We start from the raw sequence: 23864 nt of genomic DNA, 5'->3' as shown, positions 1-23864 counted from the left end.
GGACTGTCTCCTTTCAACACTAACATTAATTTGGAGCAGACAAAGATTAAACAGCTTTAACAAAAGGGCCATAAACACCTACATGAGAGGTAAAACCTGGGACAAATCTAAATATGCCTTTCAAAACCCCAATTTCCAAACTGTCTTATAGCCCGAAGAGATAGTTGTTTCGTTTACGCCTTTACATCAAGCAGCTACTCTTGTCCTTATCCTTTGGCAGCTCCTGTGTCCTGGACTCTTTCCAGTAATATCCCATCTATCCCCAGACTGTCTGCTGCTGAGCTGGGCGGCAATGGGTCCTCAGTGGACAAGTGCCTTTCTCGATGCCTCACCTGAAGACTAGCAACAGTAAGCCTGCGGGCATCGTCAGAGGGAGATGCCACGGGCACGATGAAGGGGCTGTCTGGGATGTGTTCATCGTTGAACTTAATGGACACCTCGTAGTCCCCTGTAATGAGAAACCCATTTCAGTCAGTTTCAGCAGGTGTGTATTCCACACTAACAAATTATGCACATTTATGACGACATACCTGCCACACCTGGGATTGTTCTTCCCTAGACCAATTTTAAAGCAAGCATGCTTTATTGCAAAAACAAAAATGGGCAGTTCTACATGAACCAAAATCTAGTTTTACCTCCCCTGCAGTTGTATACAAAATGCAAGCTTTTAACAAGTATTTGAACTTAAAAGCCTCTCTTCTTTGGAGGTCTATTAAAAAGCTTATGATACTTGCTGAATATCCAGTCTTGGTGTTTGAATGAGAAGACTATTAAATTAATGGCTATAATTTAATTAACAATCAAGCTACAAGGAACCAAATGGAAAAGGTGGGGTGAATAGCCTTTTTAATGAATGCCCTACATTAATTTCCTTGATTGAATGAGACAAGCATTCATCCCATACTAGAAACTGCTTACCAGGCTCCTGCACAATATAGGAGACACCACTGGATCCATCCTTGCGGTCTTCAAAGGCAATCTCAGCTTTGCTGGGTCCTTCCACTGCAATTGACAGACCCCCGGCACCTGCTTCACGTGTCCAGATACTGAATTCCGCTAAACAAGGTGAAAAAAGTTCAGGTTTAAGAGTGGATATCTAGGTTTTCCCTCCAAGTTAAATCCATGTTTTTACGATTTTCACTGCTGATTAACACCTTAGATGAACTAGAGATGGGGAAAGTCTAAAACTTAATATGATCACAATGCTTAAGTTCAAGAAATCAAGTTATATGCTATTATGATAATGAAATGGGTAGTTTTTTTTAAAGAGGATTTTGCAGGTCAAAAGATGGTTACCATTTGCAGCGAACGGAAACCTTGCGTTTAGTATGACTTAATTGTGCTTAATTTTATTATACAATGCACATGTGTAAGTAGTTTATGGCATCTTTTCATTACACAGAATGTGCATTTTCAATTCGATGTTTCCAAAACAGGTAGTATAATCACAAGCAAGCCACAAGTACTAGGACTTTGAGAACAAACTGACTGGGAAGCCTGTTCTAGATTTCTTCACTCAGAGCAGTAGGTGTTACCTATTGTCTATCCTAAATTAATTCATTTCAGGTTCCAAATGATCTTGTGTAAAAACAAAAAGTCTAGTCCCCTTGTCTGCAGCAATCTATACCCTTTAGGATTCGGATTCTGGTAAACAAGCATCCTGCTCAAAACTGAAGGGACTGAGCCCCAGTCTGCCAGTATTGTATCCAGTATACAACAGCCCCCCTCACACTAGTAGTCATTTCTGTTGTGCTTACCTGACCTCCAAGATATCAACCTCAAATTGGTTTGTGAGTAAAGAATTCCCAATCACAGTGGAATACCCCTCCCCAATGAGAACCTCAACTCATGTCCAGGTTTTAATAATTCAAAAGATTTTACCTGGGATGCCAGCCTCTGCCCTCTCCAAGCCTGGCCCTCCTGCCCGCACTTTGTGGGCACCTCCTTCACCCAGAGGGCCCACAGTGAACTGGAAGGGGCTGCCAGGCACATGCTGGCCTTGGTACTTGACGCTAACTGTGTGGACACCCATCTCCGTGGGCACAAATCGGATGCAGTAGGTGTTGTTCTCCCCTTCCATGATCTCAGCCTTGTGCACTTTCCCTGATGGACTTGTCACCTGGGCCGTCATGTCTCCAATATTGATTTCTGGCAAAAAGCGGAAAATTACATTTGTTTCTAGGATCTTTAACTTCACAACCACATTTGCTGAAAATACAAATTCTGTACCACTACTGTAAATTCAAATTAAGGCTTTATCTGCAGAATCTTCAGCACTGAAGAGCTCAGTCCATCAGGTTTAATAGTGTTTAAAATCCTCGAGATCACATGAAATCTTACAGAAAAAATTATAGCTCTTCCAAAAGCAGGATGTATATGTTGTATTTAGTAGAACTAACTTCATTACACTCATCTCCATTATAAAATGGAGGAATCGTGTGACTATTTGCTTTTTACAAATCTTCAACTTAGACTGTTGGCCAATTAGCTCAGCTGTATAGGCATTATTCAACTACCAACAGAATGAATGTGAAAATGGGATTCTAGCATAAACCAAGATGGCTGAATAACCACTACACTTTTTATTCAGTTACTGGACACATCCAATTTAAAAACCATCTGGCCCATTAATGCATAATTCATATTGAATTTAGTAGACAATCTGATGCACAAGCCAACCTCCCCAAAGGCATTTTATTCTTACAGGTCAAACCACTGCATCGTTGACATTTCATTAACAACTTAAGCTCCTTCTGAATTGGACCTCAGGTGGCAGCAACATTTTCTATCCCATTGTGGCTATTGCCTGCTTTGCACCACCTTATTCTTCTGATAGGCAAACTCCAAAGTTGCTATGATAATTCTAGTCACACAGGCTACTCACACTGTCAAAAGGCAAATGGTTTAGAAGGCTAAGATGCCCTACTTGGTTCTCTAGTTTTGCTGAATGAGTTAGTAATGACTTCATGTCGTCAACTGTATACCTGGTATCTTCAGACTAAGGTCGCACTGGCTTCCTACATTGGCTACAGAAGCTGCCCTCCGGCGGCGTGTGATGCTCTCCTTCATTCGCCCTTCTCCTGTCACCTTGACGGTGAATGCACTGCCTGGAAAATGAGGACAAGAGCATCGCGATCAGATTTCCAAGGTCATCCAATACTACACAACAGGTAAAGGACACTGATTGGATCTGCCGAAGCTGGTGTCCATTTTTACAGACTAAAATTTTAACCCAACATGAGTGACAGCAGCAATATACAGAAGGTTTGGAAGATCCAAGTGGACTCACGGATTTCCATACTGAAGTCAACATTGGTATCCCAGAATTAATGGATTCACAGCTACAATAACCAAGCAATAGGTCAAACAAATCATACTGCAAACCTTATTCTACCGTCTGCCTTTTAGTTACCTGGTACATGTTGGTCAGCAAACTTGATGTTGATAATGTAATTTCCTGGTTCAGTGGGACAGTAAGTCACCTTGCATGTCCCATCCTCCTGGTCCTCAGTGTTGATGTCCACTTTACTGGGGCCTTCAATGGACAGACTCAGGCCACCATAACCTAAACAGAAAATACTTATTCACACATGCACTTCAAGACATCAGCGGTACCTTCTCAATATCACAACAAGCAAGATTAACATCCACATACTAAAACCTTTTATGCCAATAAACAATTTTCACCACAAAATAAATCCAGCCATTTACTCCCCAGACTAGCTTTAAACCAGTTTTAAATGTTGCTCCCTTGTGATTTGCCATCACCTGCTTCACGAGTGTCAATGATGAACTCTGCTGGTTCAAAGGTTCGTGCTTCAGACAGGCCTGGCCCAGACACCCGCACACGGCTGGCATCTCCAATCTCCGACTGGTTGATCATGACTGTGATGGGGCTGCTGGGAATGTGACGTCCATTTTTCTTGATGTTGACCAGATGCTCTCCAATCTCCTTGGGGACGAAAGAGATGCCTAGATGTGGAGGAGAGAGACTTCTTAGAAAAGATTCTAAATTGCCTCTTTTCACCATGCATTTTAAAAGGTCCCAAAACATCCAAGCAAGCCCATTACTTTATCCAGTCAGACCTCAAACTACCACTTAAATATTCATTTGGGCTTAACATTGTAGGGCAGAACTCCCAAAAGATTCAGTGTTGAATTCCTCCTTTATAGTTTAATGCTTCTTGGAAAACAAGATCAGAGTATCATAATAAGCAAAAACTAGGTAGTATATACATATCTGCAAGTTTAAAAAACAGGTTTTTAAAATCCTAGCTTCTAGGTAACCCTTAGAAGACCCATTAACAATTTGCACCTTTTACACTTACGCCATTAGAAATGGAAGTATAAGAAGCGATTTCCATAATTGCACTGTTATTCAGTCATATAGCAAGATCTGGTCATTAGTTAGCCCCTTTCATGCCAGCCCCGCACTCACCAACATGTCCGTTTCGCAGCATCTTGAGCAGGCAGGGCTCCTCGCGTCCAGAGGGAGTGGTCAGGCTGGCGGTCAGCTGGCTGAGGTCCAGCTCTCCAATGTCCAGGGGGATGTCGGCAGCAGAGCCCACTTTGAGGTGGGACATGCGCATTGAGTCATCGCCTGGAGGAACATGGAGGAGAAAACTTCCTTCATATAGGATTCTTGTTTCAATGTGCAGGTGAACCTCCACAGCAGGAGTGTGGAAAAACAGCAAGTAAATTTAAGGAAAGGGGGGGGGGGGGTGGATCAGGGACAAATGTAATTTTGGTGTGATGGGAGGATAAAAGAAAATCAGTTCTTTACACAGTACTCAAGGCAGGTGTTCTCAAAACAGTGGAGTATGGGATCTCTCGTGGGATCCAACGGGTGAGTGCAAGACCTTTTTAGCTTACAGTACAGTTAATTTTAAGTGCATTTCCTTCAACAAAACTTCTTACAGAAATATAACTTGCCTTCTAATCTCACATCTCCCAATTCACTTTCACCGACTTGCATTTTCTACCAACTATCGCATTCTTTGATACCATTTTAGTAACCAAAATCATTTCATCACAAATTCAATGAAATCCATTAAACCTTCCATGAAAACTGCATTTAGTTGTTCAAATCCAAGAAAATGGCAAATGTGGTTGTAATCTTAATCTGTGCCATTAGATACACAGAAGCAGAGCTTACGCAGACACTGAATCATTAAAATAACACCCTTAGTGCCAGTATTAAACTAAGCCACGTTACATTGTCAACAATAAATCGTAATGCAAGGCAATCCACATTATAGCTTATGTACAGTTTCATACAGGTTAGTAAATAGTCTGGGAAAGTCGGATATAAAACAATTGCTAATTCCTGCTTGGTGCCAGATTCTGTTCAAGTTTTGCACAACATGCAGAAAGCAATCTAAAAATATAATTTTGCGAGTGCATCACAGATATTCTGCCACAAAGTGAAAGAACACTTTAAAACTTTGTACTGGTGACCATATGGAATCACTATACAGTTTGAATTTTACCTGAAAGACAAAACCCAAGTGGGGAGGGATTGTGGGTTGTTTCCAAGATTGAGAACCACTGCTCTAAGGGCTGTGGTATTCCACACAGTGGGTGCAGTGTCAGAGTGGACACAAACTTGTCCTTACCAGTGATTTTGGCTACGAAGGGGCTTCCAGGAATGTGCTTGTCATTGTATCTAACCAGAATATTGTAGTCTCCAGGCAGAACAGGCAGGTAAGATACAGTACATGTTCCATCCTGGTTGTCAGTGCAGCTGATGTCAGCTTTTGAGGGTCCCTCAATAGCCAAAGATAGCCCACCTTAAAAAATGGTTAAAGTCAGTATAACAGCAACCTTGTCACTTTAAAACACCACTACTCTTATCCAGCATCAACCTAATCTCAGATGAGACTTGTGAATTATATAAATCCATATGGCAATTTATCTAATTTGTCTGTAAATACCAAGGATTCTCTAACCTGAAACACTGCCACAAGAAATTGATCATATACAAGTAAAATGTCATGCACAAGGCTGATCTAGATCTCAAACTATTCTGCTGTTGGGAGGCTCTCATTGGAGAACAGCCTGAAGCAGTAGTTAGAGGTCCATTTAAATCCTAGAATAATTAATAATAATTTACACTTATAAAGCACTTTTCTGGACACTCCACTCAAACACTTTACAGGTAACGGGGACTCCACCACCACCACCACCACCAATGTGCAGCATCCATCTGGATGATGCGATGGCAGCCATAGTGCGCCAGAACGCTCACCACACATCAGCTATCAGTGGGGAGGAGAGCAGAGTAATGTAGCCAGTTCATAGATGGGGATTGTTAGGAGGACCATGATTGGTAAGGGCCAATGGGAAATTTGGCCAGGACGCCGGGGTTACACCCCTACTCTTTTCAAGAAACACCCTGGGATTTTGAATGACCACAGAGTCAGGACCTCAGTTTAACGTCTCATCCGAAGGACGGCGCCTGTTTACAGTATAGCGTCCCCGTCACTATACTGGGGCATTAGGACCCACATGGACCGCAGGGTGAGCGCCCCCTGCTGGCCCCACTAACACCTCTTCCAGCAGCAACCTTAGTTTTTCCCAGGAGGTCTCCCATCCAGGTACTGACCAGGCTCACACGTGCTTAGCTTCAGTGCGTTACCAGTTGTGAGTTGCAGGGTGATATGGCTGCTGGCCAAGAAGCAAAACATGTACTATTACTCTTATTAATTTACTCCTATTGCTCCATTTAACCTAGATGCTTAAATGGGTATCGCTATTCATGGTGAGGTTAACATGCAATGGACTAGCATCTAGGGGATTTACTGTCAGATAATCCCTGTAGATAGGATAAATGTCCCATGCTAATCAGGGCTGTCACACAAAAGGATCAGTTCCCTCAGAGGTAAGACTGGAGAAAGGGGGTAATTACCTTCTCCAGCATCTTTCGTGTTGACAGTGAAGATTGCTGGTTTGTTGACCATGCCATGGATCAGACCAGGTCCATATGCAGTCACATGCCCACTGTTCACATAGTCCACATAGAACTGGAGTGGGCTACCTGTACACACAAGAGAAATGCATTGGAAAAAACAGCTTCTCTGGACCCTCATGATATTTCAATCATTCCTACATTTCAAGAAAATGCTTCAAAACCAATAGGTTGAGTTACAGAAAATCTAAAGCCAAGACAACTTAAATCCAAGTAATAAAAGGCTTTCAAACTGGCCAAAAAGATATTGGCAAAATAAGTCCTCCAACATGGCCAAATGTTATTGGGTGCAATAGTACCTGGAATGTGGATGCCATCATATTTGATGTCCATCTCATGTAGGCCAGCCTCAGTGGGTGCATATTTGACAGTCACAGTACCATCCTTATTGTCAGTAATATCAGGCTTGGCAATCTTGCCTGATGGCATCCGCACATCACCTACAAAAAGGAGAAAAAATCCTTATTGTAATTCAGCATTACAGTGATCAGTTATCACCCTACCTAACTTCCAGCAAGCAAGCCTCAGCTGACAAAGAAAGGGTGTATGTACAGAAGATCGGGTTCTAGATTGAAACACTATAGTAAGAATTTGCCCATTTCATATTTGACATATGCTTTGTGCATATACAGATGAAATACAAAGCAAAAATGTAACAGATGGAAAGTCCTCAGCCATATAACAACTAACCTTCCAAAAAATAAACAAGCTAGGGATACAAAACCTCAGGGAATTTGTTTGGAATGATTTAAAAAGAGCCCTGTCAAACCAGCTGGATTATCCATTCCCAAGGTATAAACATCACTATTCTCACAGACCTGTGAATCAGGCCTTACATGCTGTACTAGGCTATGGACAGATCCATCTTTATGCAGAAGGGTGACAAATCCAAATAACCATTAAGGTGCAAGTGCAGAACTTACCTGTGATCTCTCCCTTTTTGATGGTGAAAGGAATGACTAGGTCAAAAGGCCGCAGTCCAGCCACATCAAGCCCATTCATGCCCACTGGGCGGTCAGTAGCCTAAATGGTGGGGAAGTTTAAACTTTTACTGAGAAGTCAAGTGAACAGACAGCACAAATTGTTGGACACTTCAGTCAGCAGCACATTGCGTGAGAAAAGGTGGATATTTGGCAAACTTTACTAAATTCAAATTCAAACTAGACCATCTAACATTTGTAGTGTATAAAGATTCTGCAGAGCTCAACCAACAAGTGATTAATGATCCCTGCCAGCAGCATTCCTTGATTAAATTCCAAGTGTTATATAGCTTTGCCATTGCATTTCAACTTTGATAGGAAAGATTAAGCTGGGTCTTCCAAACAGATTTTACTTGTAGATTGTGCACAAAGAGAAACCAGATGTTCCCAACATCTGACCAAATCCAGATAAAATACGTGGCACAACATAGAACCTTCTATATACATTAGGAAGTAGAGGTTAATACCCTACCAAAAAAAATATAACCTCTACTTGTTCTTCTGTAACCTAGAGCACTGAGTCATCATGAACTCAAACATTTTCAAACTAGCCACCTTAAAGCCAGACCCCTGCTGCTGTCTGAAGCACAGACTCCACAAATGGTTAACATCACCACGTTACACTCACAATGCTTGGAAAGACGGCTGGAAAGAAATGGGAAGTAAATAAAAGCATGAAATGGCCGAGGTAACAGACCCACACATAAAAGCTGAAAACAAAAACATTGACGCACAGATCACTTTCCCAGAGTAATTGACTGGACATAGCCACCACACAATCTGAAATGAAGACTCCTGGAGAAGCAGGAATGGAACAAGAAGGCTGGTGAAGAAGGAACAAGTTAAACAGCCCCATTAGCTCCCCTTGAAGGATAGAGCATGATCATTAATGGTGAAATGAATGCAACAAAACAGATGGCAAAAAAACAGGATGGCTTTAAAAGACTGGGGAGGAAATCAAGACATTAACCATGTCAGTATCTTCATACACATGAGTCCAAGAACTGGGTTAGTCAAAACAAAGCAGTAAAAACAGGAAAACACAGCCTGGTGAAAGTCTACTTTCATAGCAAATACATGAAAAAAATCTTCCTAAGGTTTGCAGAAGGCGAGTAAAGTGCAGCTCTCTCAGTCCAGGTCTCCCAGGTCAGCGTGGGATTTGTGTGCGCTACCAAATACACTGGCGTCTCATCTTCAAGTGTGCATGCACACCAAGATAAATTGGCAGCCCATCCAGGGTGAAATCCTGCTTTGTGCCCCAAGCTGCTAATCACTTACATGGAGCCGGCCTGCTAAAGGACCGATTAACATCTTATAAACTTTAACCCTAAGTTATGCAGCGAGGAGCTAGTAATTTAGAATGCATACAAGCCCAACACAAAGAGGGATTCTCCCACTGTCATTTAAGTAGGCTTGCTAAAAAAAAAATACGATTAGGATCTATAAAAAGGTCCATGACTGAAGGCAGTGGAGTCTACCTTCCCCACACCTTCAAATGAAGGCTTTCCACTTCCATTCAGGACAGCTGGAATAAGTTTAATATTTGAGAGCTCTTGGATGTGATATAAAATTGGCATTAACCTGGTCACAAGATTTGAATTTCTGAATCCACTCCATTTCATGGGTAAGTTAAGTAACTGACCCATGTAAAAGGAGAAAGTACAAGTTCTTACACTTCCATTTATATTGCATAATGTAATCCCAATCCAAGTGCCCTTAACTCAACCAAGTCTTTTCTTCCCTTTCTAACACTGCTTTATTGGATATTGGCAAACATTCCAGCTCACTCACAAAAATTGGGGATTTGTCCTACAAGGCTGGATCTGCACTCCATCTGAACACCTCTACTGGCGAAGCTACGTGGGAGTGCCCAAAACTGACTCTTAAAGTAAATAAAACAGATAACCCCAGCAGAACCACTATCTGAAATAAAATAATTCAATAAAGAGATAAGAATCCTCTGTAGACAAAAACGCTACAGCCCACTGAAATGAAGACAGAAGTCACAAGGAGACAGGTTTCCAGAAGACCAAAAAAAGGGTAATGGTTTGTACCCAAGGTTGCCCTACACCGGGCGCGTAGGCATACTGGGGCACTTGAGTCTGCTGTAGCATCTGTTCAGTGGGTGCGCCATCCAGGGCCTAGAAATCCAAAGGAAGAGGGAGGGAAGAGAGGTTTGGGGGAAGAGAAGGTGGACATGTCAGTGAACATGAGGGAAAACTGCCTTCAGAGTCAGACCTTGGCCTTCTTCAAATATGGCAGCTGTTAAAGAATGAGGATACAGCAGGACAAAGACAGAAAATCTTCCACTGTCCACACTAAACATCAACCTCAACACCACCCATAAAATGGTACATAAAACTGCAGACTACAGAAGAATATTAAGGGGCTCAAATTCAAATTAGTATTGCAACAAATCTTGTCACGTGGACTTTATCATGCATTCATCAAACTATAAGCTTGGAAGATTCAAGAACTGGAAACCCAAGTAGAAATTTGTTCAGTTACTCCACTCATTTAAGGTAAGACCAAGATTCTTGATCTCCAAATTGATTCAGATTGTTTTTGTTGAACATAGCAATGTCTGACTAACTATCAATATAATTGCTTTTAAGAGCACAAAGCCCCACCCTCCCTATCTCGGTCAGTAGTAAAACCGATGCACTTAAACTAGTGATGCAAGGAAAAACCCAGTACATAGAAGTGTTACTTACAGTGACCTGGAAGGGGCTGTTGGGGATGTGCTCCCCTCCAAACCGCACACATATGACATATTTGCCAGGCTGTGGGGCAGTATAGAAGATGTCAAAGGTGCCGTCCTCGTTCTCGACAACATCCACGTCCACCTCCGTGCCATCAGGGGTGCACACAGTACAGGTCACCTTGCCCTTGCCAGCTGCTTTGGCGTCCACTGTGATAACCGTCTCTTCTCCTATCTGGATGGTGGGGCCCACTCCAGCACCTGTGCCCAATGTCATAAGGAAAAGGGGTGATCAAAATCCCTCCCCCAATCACATGGGTGCCCAACTATCCCTTCCTCCAACAAATCTGTCCCATTGCATACCATGCTTCAACCAAGACTCCAAAATGTACCACAACATTCATGAAACTGGAGAAACCAACATGCTATTTGCATTGCAAGCAGTTTTCTTCAATTGCTCTGATGACTTCAAGGGAACTAAAATGTAGATTTTAGATTCCATTAATTTTAGATTTATTTCCTAGCCCCTTTTTCTACGTGTTCCATTAATTATCCCAACTTTTGTTAGCAACACCTTTTCAAGGTTTTGATTAGTGCAATACAGGCATTAGGTGAGTTGCACTGTGCCCCTTGATGCATAACTATATCCTGACTCAACTAAAAATGGAAATCCCTTTAATATTACTACGTTGAAGGCGAAGAACAATTCCACTCACATGCAAGGTCTGCATAGAAAATTAAAGCAATGATGTCACGAGCCCAGTCGAAAGAACCAATGGTTGTTATAGGGGATAAGTTTCCGTTGAATCTCCAACTAAAATTCATATTTTTGGCTTGTCCGCTTTGCATCTGGACTACTTTGATAAGCCCAAACTACATTTCTGGTTTCCTGCCTCCTTTCTTGTTTCTCCAGATTCCTGAATACTGGGAACCAACTAGTTCTGTTGTTACCAATAACTATATACAGGCTAATTTCCATCAGCAAATGGGAAAGCGCATTCCAGAGCCATGCTACCAAGTTAGAGGAGTATTAGGTGCCACATTCAAGGAATGGAACTTGGTAAAGCTGTTACACAGCCAGAACCCAAGGAGAGAAACTCCAAGTCCTCTAAAACCTCAACCTTGAATAGAACCTAAACTATTCCCATTAAGGTTGAATTGCCTAAATCCTGCAGTAACTCGCATAACAGCTCTTTTCTAAAACTTGATGCTGCAACCCTATCTAAGAGAAATGAAACCATGCTGGTTTTAGATTGATTTCTGATAAGCCAACCAGTAGATATCCAGAAAATAACCAAGGTGACCAAGCGTTCAGTTAGAAGTCAAGTCAGAACACAGTAGCTTCCCAGGACAAAAGTGCTTCTCCATCTTACTCAGTCAATTCTTCACTCCTTCAAAGGCACTCCATTGATGGATGGGCAGAACAAGCTTGTTTGATTTAATGAGTTATCTGTGCCAAATACCTGTAGTGGAAGAGCCAGTTACCCACCTGGCACTAGATCACATTCTCATTCTTACAGTCCTTCACCTCCAACCACAGATTCTGACATTCTTCCCTCCAATTATCTGAGCCCTAAACTGAGTCTTTGTAAAGATTTACCGAGAAAACCCAAACCACTGGGGAGTTAGTCTGGATGCAAACATGCTTCTCACAGAAGGATAAAGTGCAGCCTCTTAAACGAAAGACCCCAGGACAACACCACTCTAAACCATCACCCATCAAGAACCCAACATTGGGACCCTGCAGAATCATGTCAAAACCAACTGCGTGCCAATGTACTTTTTCCTCAATCTTGGCTTAGCTGACTTCTTATTCCCCCCCCATTAGCCATAGCTCTTGGTTTAACAAGATTCATCTTCCAAAAAACCCAAGAACATGGAACTCTTGCACCATGACCAACCTTTAAAGTAAATACTCTTTACTAGGGAAGCTTCCACACCATTTTCTAATCCCTATTAAAATCTGCTAGACAGTAATAGACATTCCTTAGAATTTAATCACCCCCCGATATAGTCAGTATATAGGACAGGATTTGGGAATATACCAAAAGCAGAAAGGCAAAAATACCGCAAGCTGCAGGTTAATAGCATTATTGTAGGATACCAATGCCAGTGTTCATGCAAAAAAATTACAAAGCGCTTACCCAACCCATGACCTCCAATTGAGACTGAAGGTGAGAAGCAGAGAGCAAAGAAAGATACAGGTGAGATCAAAAAATTTTGGGGAAAAAAATGGCAACAGGAACAAAAAAAAAAGCAACAAAGTGTGCTCGAAAACAAAAGATGATTATAAAAAAAACATTGTGATTTAAATGTGAGCAGCAGAATGAAGTAGATTGTGTTGGGGTGTTGGTGAAAGCGTGAAAAATCAGGTGACCCTTTGTGAGGGGCAGGAGGGGGTTGCTTTAGCGCCATTTTGCACACCGATTACAATGTCTGACAGGAGCTTATTTTTTTTTTTTAAGAACTCATGGGGTACAGTATAACCCTAAAAAACAAAAACTTGTTAAGATCCAGCTTCCATCTTCGGCTCTTCATGACATTGGTTCTCTTGCACAGTCACATTTTAATAATTACTTGCATTTGCACAGTACTTCACTTCCCAAAGGATCTCAGATCACTTTACTTCTTGTCCCTGACAACATGGTGACTATGTATAACTTGCACCCAGAACTTTAAGTGCCAGTTGACTTCTAGAATGACTTATTTAATTGAAATCATGGAAGTATATTAATAATCCTATGCCGTTTATAAAATCAAAATAACCTTCCCAAATCTGAAGGGTTGAAGATTCTGGTTTCTGCAGCAGTCTATCTGCTATACAAGCGAGAAGTTCAGGGGTACCTGTGACAGTGCACTTGCTGGCATCTCCAGTTGGCAGAGCACGGATTCGGTAGGGAGAGTATGGGATGTCATCCCCTCCGTATTTGATTAGGATAGTGTAGCGTCCTGTCATGTCTGGGACATAAGACACCAAATAGGTCCCATCCTGGTTGTCCCGGATGTTGGCTTTCTTGGGTTTTCCTTCTGGGTCCTATACACAAAAGGGGAACACAAAGGTAAGCCATCAGAATGAGGCCCTTTCAAGTAAAGGCTTTGGGAATTCATAGCTAAATCGATCATTCAGTGGTTTGCTTTCATTTAAAAGCAAGGTTCGGCCTATTAGGGAAAAGGGCTTTAGCAACTTTGTGCAAAACCATTCTGAAAGTAATTCTAAATCCTCCAAGTATGGTAAATATACCTTGAGCCCTTGTTATAATGGTTTTTCAAGCCTGTTAGAAAAGCAGAAAACTGGACAAGTCAAATTTTATGATAGTAATACAGTACTGCTAGTTTAAATTTATACTTCAGTCACTATTGAAAATGGCTTGTTCCCCAGCCTACAATAAAAAGTAATAGTGCTTTATACAGAATAGGTATTCAAAATGACCCGTTTCAAGGAGGAAGAAAAAACACTAGATCCGTCTTCTTTCCGACAGTGGCCCTGTTATAAATGAAGTGCAACAAGCAAAGTCCTGACTGGTCTGTCCGAAACCACTGCACTTTACCGTGATCTGCACTGCTAGCAGCCCCTCCCCTGCATCCTTGGCATCAATGGTGAACTCCACAGGCAGACTGGCAGGCACGCCTGTGGTGTTGAGCCCAGGCCCGCTTGCCTTCACTTTGCTGGCATCATGAGTAGGCAACACTTTGACCTTAAACGGACTGATGTGCAAGCACAGAAAGAAATTAGATTCGAGACAGATCTCGCATTAAATTTGCCAACTTAAACATGTAAGCATTAAATAAGGTATTTTACTGGAGCTATGCAAAAAGCACTCTGGAATAGGATACAACAGCAGAACCCTATTGGGAATCTGAACCCACAAAGCTCTGGTTAAATACACACAATCATTACATCCTAAAATAACTTATAACCTAAACATTTCCTAAAACAATTGAACCCTGCAGCTTACTTGGACAATAGAGTTAAACTCCATTTTTTTAATGCAGCAACTATAGAAGACTCAGGGTTCATGAGTACTGTATAAGCTGGCCATTTTAAAATTAAAGGAAGCCTTTCCCATAGTTTTCAGGTCTACTCAGGGCAAAACCTGTTAACTCCATTAATAAAAATATTTATCTTCATGTAATGTTTTAAAACCCGGATCATTTCAAGCTCAGGAAGGTTTCATATTTGGTTACCTGCGTGGAATTTCCTCATCTGCATACAACACGCTGACCGAGTATGGTCCTTCTCTCGTTGGCACATAACTGACAGTGTGAGTTTTGTCTCCATTATCCACCACCTCCACTGGTTCCACAATACCTAATGGACACAAAAGATCAAAAGTTAGAAAACGATTGTTAATGGAAGTATGTTTCAGATTTCCCTACACATTCCTGCAGGACGTTCCGTCACTGGTTTTTGTTCCAACGTTTCTTTGGTTGAAATATAGAAACAATTAGTTTTAGTTTTCTTAAAAGCACCCAGGTGCCTCTCTCAAACACATTAAACTATAAAAATGGTTCTGAGGCTGTGAAATAACTTATTCTCCTGTAATCATCAAAAGGAGGAAGTGCATAAATGACTGCAGTTCAAGAAAAGCAGGGTAACCAGAGGTTCAAAATGATGGGGTTCTTCAAGGACATCAAGCTAAGACTACCTTTGGGTCCTTGTACCCGCACTTGGAGAGGTGCCACCCCTGCCTTGCTGGTGTCCACTGTGAAGCTCTGGGGTATGTTGGCACGCACATTGTTGCCCAGACCCTGTCCCAGGCACTTCACCTTTGAAGCATCCACCACATCATGAACGGGCACAGAGAATGGACTTCCTGCAGGAGAGGAAGTGTCAGGTTCAAAACATGCATTATAAATTTTGACAGGAGACTCCACAAGCAGCATTCAGTTATAAATAAACCCGATTTCTCTCAGGAGAGCAGAAAACAAATCAAGCTTCAAACTGAATGGATCAGTTCTCCCCCCCCCAAACATCAACATCTTATTTAGGTTTGAAAGTATTTTCTCGAATCTAAGCCGCAACAAAGCAACGACTGGTCATTTTAAATGCACATCTTTTGATTTACTTGTTTAAGTTTGCCAAGTCTCATTTTTGGTGTGCAAGCACTTTGCTTACCCTTCACAGGCTGTCCACCATAGGTTATGTTGAGGTTGTAGGTGCCAGGTTCATATGGCACATATTCAACAGAACAGCTGCCATCCTTGTTGTCTGTACAGGACATCTTGGCTTCTGATGGACCCTCCACTGCCAGACCCAGACCACCTGTGCCAGCACCACTAGGGTACACAAGACATTGCAAGAATTAGGCACTCTGCTCATTTTGGTGACCTACACATCTGAAGTCCAGTGAGCATTTTCTGCATAGAAACTTTTACTTACCATTTAGTTATTCCACTAAAAGATTTAAATTAAATTAAATGGTATTGTATATTCAAAATGTATATACAGACAGCATCAGCTCAAATGCATTCTGTTTGAGTTCAAGGCATTATAAGGTAGACAGTACCTCAAGTGATCTGGCAACCAGAGCACAGAAATTGCTATTCAGGTGTCAGCAACAGGATGATTCTGCATTACTAAATGGAACAAAAGATCTTTGGAAACAAGTCCCTAGATGTGAATGAATTATAGTTCAAAAAGACAACAGGAATGTGAGGGGGGAAAGTTAAAGAATGTTTCCAATTTAAAAAAAAACATACAGAGCAGAAACTGACAAAGCATGTATTCTGATTTTCCATGAAACCTACCGAGTCTCAACAGTAAATTTGTTTGGTTTATTGGTGATGCCACTCTGCAGCCCTGGTCCATGAACTCTCACCCTGGCAGGGTCACAGCCCTCTGTTACAGGCACGCGGAATGGGCTGTTGGGCACTGGGGCATCATCATAACACACTTCCACATTATGAACACCTTAAAAACATTGGAGATGCACCATTATGACAGTTAAGATTACTAACAGATGGGGAAATACTTGTAGAAAATGTTGAATTTGTGGTTTATCTCATTTAAATTAACCATTGTTAAAAATTTACATCACAACAGCATTGGTACCATGCTCCAAGTCTATTTTAACACATTTAAGATACCTTCTTCATAAGGTGTGTATTCCACCTGGTAGGTGCCATCCCCAAGGTCCCGGATCAGGGCATCCGTGCGGTTGCCTGATGGGTTGTTGATTCGGGTCTTGATATGGTTGCCACCACTTTTGGTTAAGGCACGGGCGTCCACTGTGAAATCAGTGGTAGCTTCACGGAAAACGCCTAGAGAGCGAAAAGTGTAACCATGAAGCACTCCTCAATTTTGAGAGCATTGCATCTTTAATACACTCCAAAATAAAAGTATATAACCTTAAGAGTGATGTTTCATTGGGTAGTCTGCTCAAGATTACCAAGTTCATCCTGGTAAATACAAATTACCAGGATAGTGATTTGAGTCCCCATTGCCATCTACTTAATAGGCAGCTAAGAAGTATTTTGCAATGTGACAGGAAAATACTTGGATTGACATCCTGAAGGAATCAATTTTTAAAAAATTTAAGAACAGCAACAGGTGCCTTTGAAGAGTTTTAAAAGTAGAGGATGAGGCTTAAGCTTTTGAGTGCGACATCTGGAGATCACCTGAAAGAGGAATTCTAAAATTAAAGGAGTTTTAAACGAACACCCACCTTTGTTCCCAACTCCAGGGCCAAACACTTTGACACCGGTGGAGTCCACAGCAGGCTCCACCGTGAGTCTGGCGGGGAAGTTGGGCACATCCTGGCCTCCATAGCGAATAGTGATAGTGTAGACACCAGGGTAGAGGGGGATGTAAGTGATTGTGTAGGTGCCATCTCCATTGTCCTGGATGTGCACCTCAGCCTCTGTACCGTTGTCGGAGATGATCTCGATTGTCAATTCGGCTGGGCCAGCGTTGGTACAATCCACATTGAACTTCCCCGTCTCCCCAACTTTGGCTCGTTCCAAGCCAGGGCCTGAGCACCGTACCTGAAAGGAGTAAGAATGAGGTACTGTCACTCTCGGGCATGTTCCAGGAGTGTACCGATAACATCATGCAACAGCGGCATATTGCATCAACACCATCCCAGGAAGATTTAGTAACTTTCTACTGACCTTAATATTTTCAAATTAAATCATTAGGAACCTAAATTCCAGAATTTAATGTTTTTAAATAATGCAAATCCTAAACTTGTTTATTGCCTAGGACTCTGATCAAGTTAATCCTGCTAAGCACTTTACAGCAATCACCTAATGTGCGATATCAATGAGGAGCTTAACCTTAGGTCTAATTTGAAGCTGAAGTCCACATCCTGTTTTCTTTTAAGAAACTACGCTTAAAAGAACACTGCGTAAACCAGATGGTACCTTACCTGAAGCAAAAGTTGGACACAGGGCATGCAAATACCATCTCCAGACTAATCCACATTTCTATGTGTAACTTGCCTTTAAATCTTTAGGTACTAAACAATTTCTCTTGGGTGCTCAAGTTCGAGCCCCTAGCTTCACCTTGGATGGATCTGCAGGTGCCACTGCCTCAACCGGGAATGGGCTGCCAGGGATAGGAGCTCCATCGTAGGTCAGCTCCACCTCATAGGGCCCCTGCTCCCTGGGGATGAAGCGCACTTGGCTCGTCTCTGGGCTCAGGCTAGGCTCCACTTTGCAGGGAACGGGCTTGCCAGAGGGACCTGTGACCTTGGCTGCCACTTTGCCTTGCCCACCAGCCCCCTTGGACTTCACTGTGAACTCCTGATCCTTACCAACAGTCATCTCTGGAAGCAAAGAGGAGCAGGGTTGAGAACTTGGAGAAACTTTTGGCCTGCAGGCCAATCTTGAACAATCCCAAAAAGAGTGGGAAGAAAAAGCTCAGTTTAAAAACTGATTAGACATCTGTTAGTGGGGAAACATTGCCCCAACCTAAAAAAGACAACCGTCCTACAGCCTGGGATTTCAAAAGCTTGATTCTGCCTAAATGCCTCAAGGCATTTGTTGTATGTGTCTCTGTACAACAGTCTACACAGCAGTTATAGTAAAGTTTTCTAGTGTAAAATGCAGAAGGATGAGAAAATACAACAGAATTGGATCCTTACATCAATCTGGTTAATGAATTACATTTCTTGTACTATCTATTCCAACACTGGACATCTGTATAGGCTCCCTTCAAATTTTGCAGAAGCATGCCCGTGAATGTAAATGTCTATACTTACTCTCTCCTGGCCCAGACACTTTAATCTTGCTGAGGTCAAGAGACGGGGCCACACCAACAGAGAAAGGACTCTTGGGAATGCTGTCTCCACCATACGTGACGTTCACTCCCATATTACCCTGCAATGACCAAAAACTTAGTTGCACATTTGTCACTAACACAAGGTTCTCAGGAACATACAATTTTTTACATCAAGCCAGTAAAGAGGGTTGTAAGGTCCCACAGATGGCAGTTCAAGTCAGATTTAGCCCCAACCACATATACAGCTGTATCTATACATCGTGATTGCTGCCATGAATTACTGGATTCCTCACAGTATGGTATTTGAAGAATTCTTCAGATGCCCCTCAAACAGGTTTTCATACCTGCTGTACTGGAGTGTATTTGACAGTGTAGGTATTATCATGGTTGTTGACAATATCAAAGTCCTTCACTGCATCGGCTTTGGTTGGGCCAGTGAACTGCACATCCAGCTTGGCTTTGCCTGCTCCTTTAGTGTTCACAGTGAAGTGGGTTGGCTTGTTCCACTCAATGCCTAAAAAAAAAAAAAAAGATTGTATTCAGTGCACTCTTGAACATGACCTAGAGAGACAGCCTATCTGATAAATCAATACATATATAATATATATATACACACACACATATTGAAAATACATAAAGAGTAGGTATCTGGTAAGGAGAGTAGTAGCATCAGCTCTTTGACTGTACATTTAGAAAACTGCACAAAGCTGACTGATTTACATGCTACTGCAGACAGTAGTTCTACCTTTAAGAACTTTCCCACAGTATTAGCATTTCCTAGTGAAAGTTGGTACTACTATTATTGCAGTAATGGTGATAAATTTACTATACCTTGGCACTGACCGGTTTTGATTTTGTTCATTTAAAAATTTTGGACTTTTGTGGGTCAGGAAACCAAATCTTTCTGTGAAAGTCAATTTGCCTTTTATTTTGTACTGTTACTCGGGTGCTTTCCACAGATGTTTACAACACACTGGACAGCATATTACCCACTTCGCCACAGTGCGTGTCCCAAGGTCTATACAATGCAGCATCAGGAAGACACAGCAACCGATACACGTTGCATTTGTTCCAGGGCTTTCCATTACATGAGTAGTCTGCACAGTACAAAGCTTAAATAGTTTTGAAACTAGTTTTATACAATGTCTCATTTTTCCTGTGCTCCCAAGAGATGTTTAAAATACTGTATTTCCACAGCCCTCTCTACACTAGTGTCACTGGGCAGTCTGTGATGTACAGCAACTCAACCATTTCTAGAAATGGTCAGAACGACTTTTACAAAAGTCACAGGCCAAGTTCTTACCACTCCTGCTCAGCCCTGGCCCCTCTGCCTTGACTTTGCTAGCATCATGGGATGGGTCCACTTTGATTCTGAAGGGAGTCATTGGAATGGCCTGAAAACACAAAAACCCAGAACAGGACTGTTAGGTCAGTAACCCAACACCCTTTGAACTTTAAGGCAACAGGAATGTTATATCTAAACTTTCCCTTGCCACGAATGCATAAATATGAAACACGAGACCATGACAATGCCTGTAGCAAACAATGACACTGAAGACTTCTAAAAGACATGCCTTGCGGCTGTTTTCAGGCAAGAGCTCATCACATGCTAAAGAACAAATAAAGCAGCCATGATAAATAAACATTTTACCCAGATTTGTTTCAACACAAAAATAAACCCATTTACTATAAAATTAATCTTAATACATTGGAACAAAGTTGACTGAACTTCAAATATACAAAAAAAATACTGAATTGTGAAGATTCCACAAATATTCTAAGACTGTGTGCTTACCTGATCAGCAAAGAGCACCATTATGGTGTAGCTTCCAGCGCCAGGAGGGGTGTATTTGACCGTGAAGGTGTCATTGTCGTTGCGGATGATATCAAAATCAATATCCGCTTCTGCAGGACCAACCACTCCAGGGGCACACTTGATTCCAATGCTGATGTCCCCTTTAGCAACAGATGTCAAGAGCAACTCATCAATTCATTTTATTCATATGGATAGTTGTCTGCTTAGGTTAATTTACAGTTGACTTGAATAGACCAAGATAACATTTTAGCTATAAATTTCCCTGCAGATTTCAAAAGCAATAAATACCTTGGCCAGCCTCAGAGCAGTCCACAGTGAAGTAAGTCGGCTCGAAAGCCTTCAGGCCAGTCTTAGCCACCCCAGGTCCTGACACTTTGACCTTATTCGGGTGGCTGCCAGCACCAATGCTCATCTAGAAACAAGAGGGAGGGGAGGGGGGGGGGATGAGGCTAGAGAATCTAGAGACTCAAGCCAAACTGTTCATACGATCTTCCTGTACATATTCCAACTTTCATCTAGCACTCAATACCTTACGGTGCTTCAAAAATTTTAAAGCATCTGCTTTAGTGTCTGGTGCCTGGTGTGCAGCACCTCATTTTGAGGGGAAAAAGACCAGAGCCCAAAAAGTGAAAAACGGGGGATGAACAGCTGGCTGCTGTACTTGGATGTGAATCCTTTCAAGCTCTACTAAAGAGCCGTACTACTTTGAGTTTTAGTCTGACTCCACATGGAGCCTGTCCAAGAAAGCTAAAACGGGTAATAAATGACTTTTTACCAAAATCCATGCAGTTGAGATGCAGTATTTTTAGAACTTAAGTGTGATTTGTAGAGTTGGGGTTAGTTATCCTTATGTTCAAAAGTAACCAATAATGCTGTAGCAGAACTGTTTGGCCCTCTCTGTAACTGGTCATTCTGACCTTCAAATATAAAGAATGGTAACTGCAGGAAGTGAATTAATACAAGGGTACCAGCAATGTATGCAACAGTGCCAATTTTGATTAAGGACCTTCTTAAACTTTCAGAATTACACTAACTAGCGACTTCTTGCACCCCTACAGATGCACAAGCAAGCACCGCATAATATACATTTGCTTGTCTCCTGAATGGGAGGTATGTGAAAGAGAGCTTCATATTAGAAATTCAGATCAAGCATGATACCAGGATTCCTCAACCGAATGTGGAAGAATTCCAGGACCACCCACAGTAAAACTATAGATACCATATTTACAGACTTGAAAAAGGAGCCATCAGCACCAACTCCCACGTTAGCAGAGTTCAGATTTAAAAGACTGTTGCACTAAGTACCAGACTTTGTGTAAATAAATTCAGAGATCTGTTCTGCAAAATTGTGAAGCCAAGAGCAAAGACAACACTAAGGCCCATAAGAAGAATGGGCAAACATCCAGCAGTCACTAGCCGCCTTAAAAAGCTTATTTTTTACTATGCACAATCCCTAGACCAAAATTGCTCATACAGTTTATTCCCAAATAAATGAACAATGGCATGTTCTAGAACTTTTGGTATTTGACCAGAGGCTGTGTTTTATTTTAACAGGAGGATAACGACACGTGCCAATAGAAAAGAATTGTTAAATGTGAACATGACAGGACAGTGGGAAAAGGATCCAAGCAATGCAGATTTCATTTCAGATAGCTGAAGAGACTAAGGAACTCTTTACATTAATTCTCAAATGTGGTAACCAATACCACCTGACTACAGACAATAATATTGGAAAACAAATTCCATTGGATCATACACTTCAAGAATGCTGCTCTTAACTGGGTTTAAGAGATGAAGTACTCTAAGATTATGGTTCCCTTCAGTATTCCCCCAAAAAATTGACCTCCTTGTATTACTTGAAAACATGCAAGTTAACAGACAGGCCAGCATCTACATTACAGTTTACACCCATGAGGATTTAATGAAGCAACACTGTTGAAACCAAGTTTCAGGGTGGCACAGGGCCTCCACAAGGGTAGAAAACTAAAGCGAAATAGATCAATTTAGTCAACACAAAGACAAGAGAAATGTGCAAGTAAACTCAAATTAAAAATCACATTGCAATATTTAACTTAAGCCTTGTATTTCCCCAACACAGATCCAAGAATTGTTTAACTTTTCTTTAAAATGCATCCATATTCGCTAGAGAAACAAAATGTTCTTCCATGGATTGCTGTAAATGCAGTTACTCCATTTTTATACCTGGTTACAATTCTTCCCTGCTTGTTAAATACTGACCCGGAAGGGACTGTCTGGAATGTTGACTCCACCCCAGGACACCATGACGGTGTGTTTGAGGGGTTTGCGTGGGGTGTAGGAGCAGCTGTAGGTACCATTGCCATTGTCTTTCACCTGGACATCCACAGGGTTACCATCACCATCCTGTAGGCAACAGAGCAAAAGGCTGATGTGTCCGACATGATTACTTTACATTGTTAAAACTGAAAGTGGTTGAGCCAAGATAAATGTTGAAACTCATTCTTTTAGTCTTGGAAGGCTGCTAGAATTAGGCCTTCAAGAAATCTGCACCATGCTTCACTGAAACAATGTAAAATGCTTTAATAAAACTGCACTTCCAAAATATCACATCAGATCTGGTTTCCCCCCCCACCCCAACTGCCAAGGCTACAAAGGTCTTGGCTCTGCAGAAGCACCGTGCGGTCAAGCGTGTACTGTACCTGAGCCTGGATCTTCAGTGGGGCCTTCCCTCCCTGCTTGGCATCAACTGTGAATTCGGCTGGTTTGCTCATTGCCAAGCCAGTGCTTTGCAGTCCTGGGCCGTAAGCCTTAACCTGTAGTATAGGCACCCCACATAGAAACCCGTCAGATCAGCATTTCAAAATCCCTCTACACAGGGTGTGAAACACACGCAAGTCTCCACCGAGCAGCATTTCTCCATGTTATACAGGTTAAAAGGAGGAACCGAATCTAAATCCAATCCAGACTGATTCTGGTCAAACAGTCACTACTTGCTGAGCTGTACCTCACTGAAATATTCTTCTTTATTGTCAAATTCATGTGTAAATGTAAATACATTTTCATCAACATCATGCCAATAGGCCTGCAAGATATACTTGGAGAGTTTACTACTACACTACTCTAGGACCTACCTACTCTACCCTTTCCAATGGTATTTCAAAATGATTGGTCCCAGTCTCATGGCCTTCTACGGTAGCTTG

General features: G+C 41.8%; 1 protein-coding gene across 8 annotated transcripts in view; it reads right to left on the bottom strand.

Annotated features, from left to right (window-relative positions):
* flna (filamin A, alpha (actin binding protein 280)) overlaps positions 1-23864 on the bottom strand; it is a 71556-nt gene that overhangs the window by 6667 nt on the left and 41025 nt on the right. For 2 of the 8 annotated variants that reach the window (XM_088627035.1, XM_088627036.1), the window contains exons 14-43: positions 23364-23477; positions 22924-23067; positions 20974-21097; positions 20665-20825; positions 20173-20263; positions 19214-19383; positions 18850-18967; positions 18152-18414; positions 17314-17632; positions 16736-16909; positions 16397-16559; positions 15765-15925; positions 15295-15462; positions 14834-14957; positions 14197-14353; positions 13493-13682; positions 12793-12816; positions 10662-10909; positions 10002-10088; positions 7891-7990; positions 7267-7407; positions 6908-7036; positions 5616-5789; positions 4439-4600; positions 3769-3972; positions 3413-3565; positions 2985-3107; positions 1882-2148; positions 919-1056; positions 333-448 (exon numbers count right to left, since the gene is read on the bottom strand). In XM_088627035.1, the coding sequence (XP_088483161.1) occupies positions 333-448; positions 919-1056; positions 1882-2148; positions 2985-3107; positions 3413-3565; positions 3769-3972; positions 4439-4600; positions 5616-5789; positions 6908-7036; positions 7267-7407; positions 7891-7990; positions 10002-10088; positions 10662-10909; positions 12793-12816; positions 13493-13682; positions 14197-14353; positions 14834-14957; positions 15295-15462; positions 15765-15925; positions 16397-16559; positions 16736-16909; positions 17314-17632; positions 18152-18414; positions 18850-18967; positions 19214-19383; positions 20173-20263; positions 20665-20825; positions 20974-21097; positions 22924-23067; positions 23364-23477 (4707 nt within the window). The remainder of the gene's footprint in view (positions 1-332; positions 449-918; positions 1057-1881; positions 2149-2984; positions 3108-3412; positions 3566-3768; positions 3973-4438; positions 4601-5615; positions 5790-6907; positions 7037-7266; positions 7408-7890; positions 7991-10001; positions 10089-10661; positions 10910-12792; positions 12817-13492; positions 13683-14196; positions 14354-14833; positions 14958-15294; positions 15463-15764; positions 15926-16396; positions 16560-16735; positions 16910-17313; positions 17633-18151; positions 18415-18849; positions 18968-19213; positions 19384-20172; positions 20264-20664; positions 20826-20973; positions 21098-22923; positions 23068-23363; positions 23478-23864) is intronic. The other 6 variants (XM_088627040.1, XM_088627043.1, XM_088627037.1 and 3 more) reach the window with 3 other exon arrangements.

Source organism: Lepisosteus platostomus, chromosome 3 (assembly GCF_059453375.1).
Source record: "Lepisosteus platostomus isolate fLepPlt1 chromosome 3, fLepPlt1.hap1, whole genome shotgun sequence".
NCBI lineage: Eukaryota > Metazoa > Chordata > Actinopteri > Semionotiformes > Lepisosteidae > Lepisosteus > Lepisosteus platostomus.
This window is presented reverse-complemented; position numbering and strand designations above follow the sequence as displayed.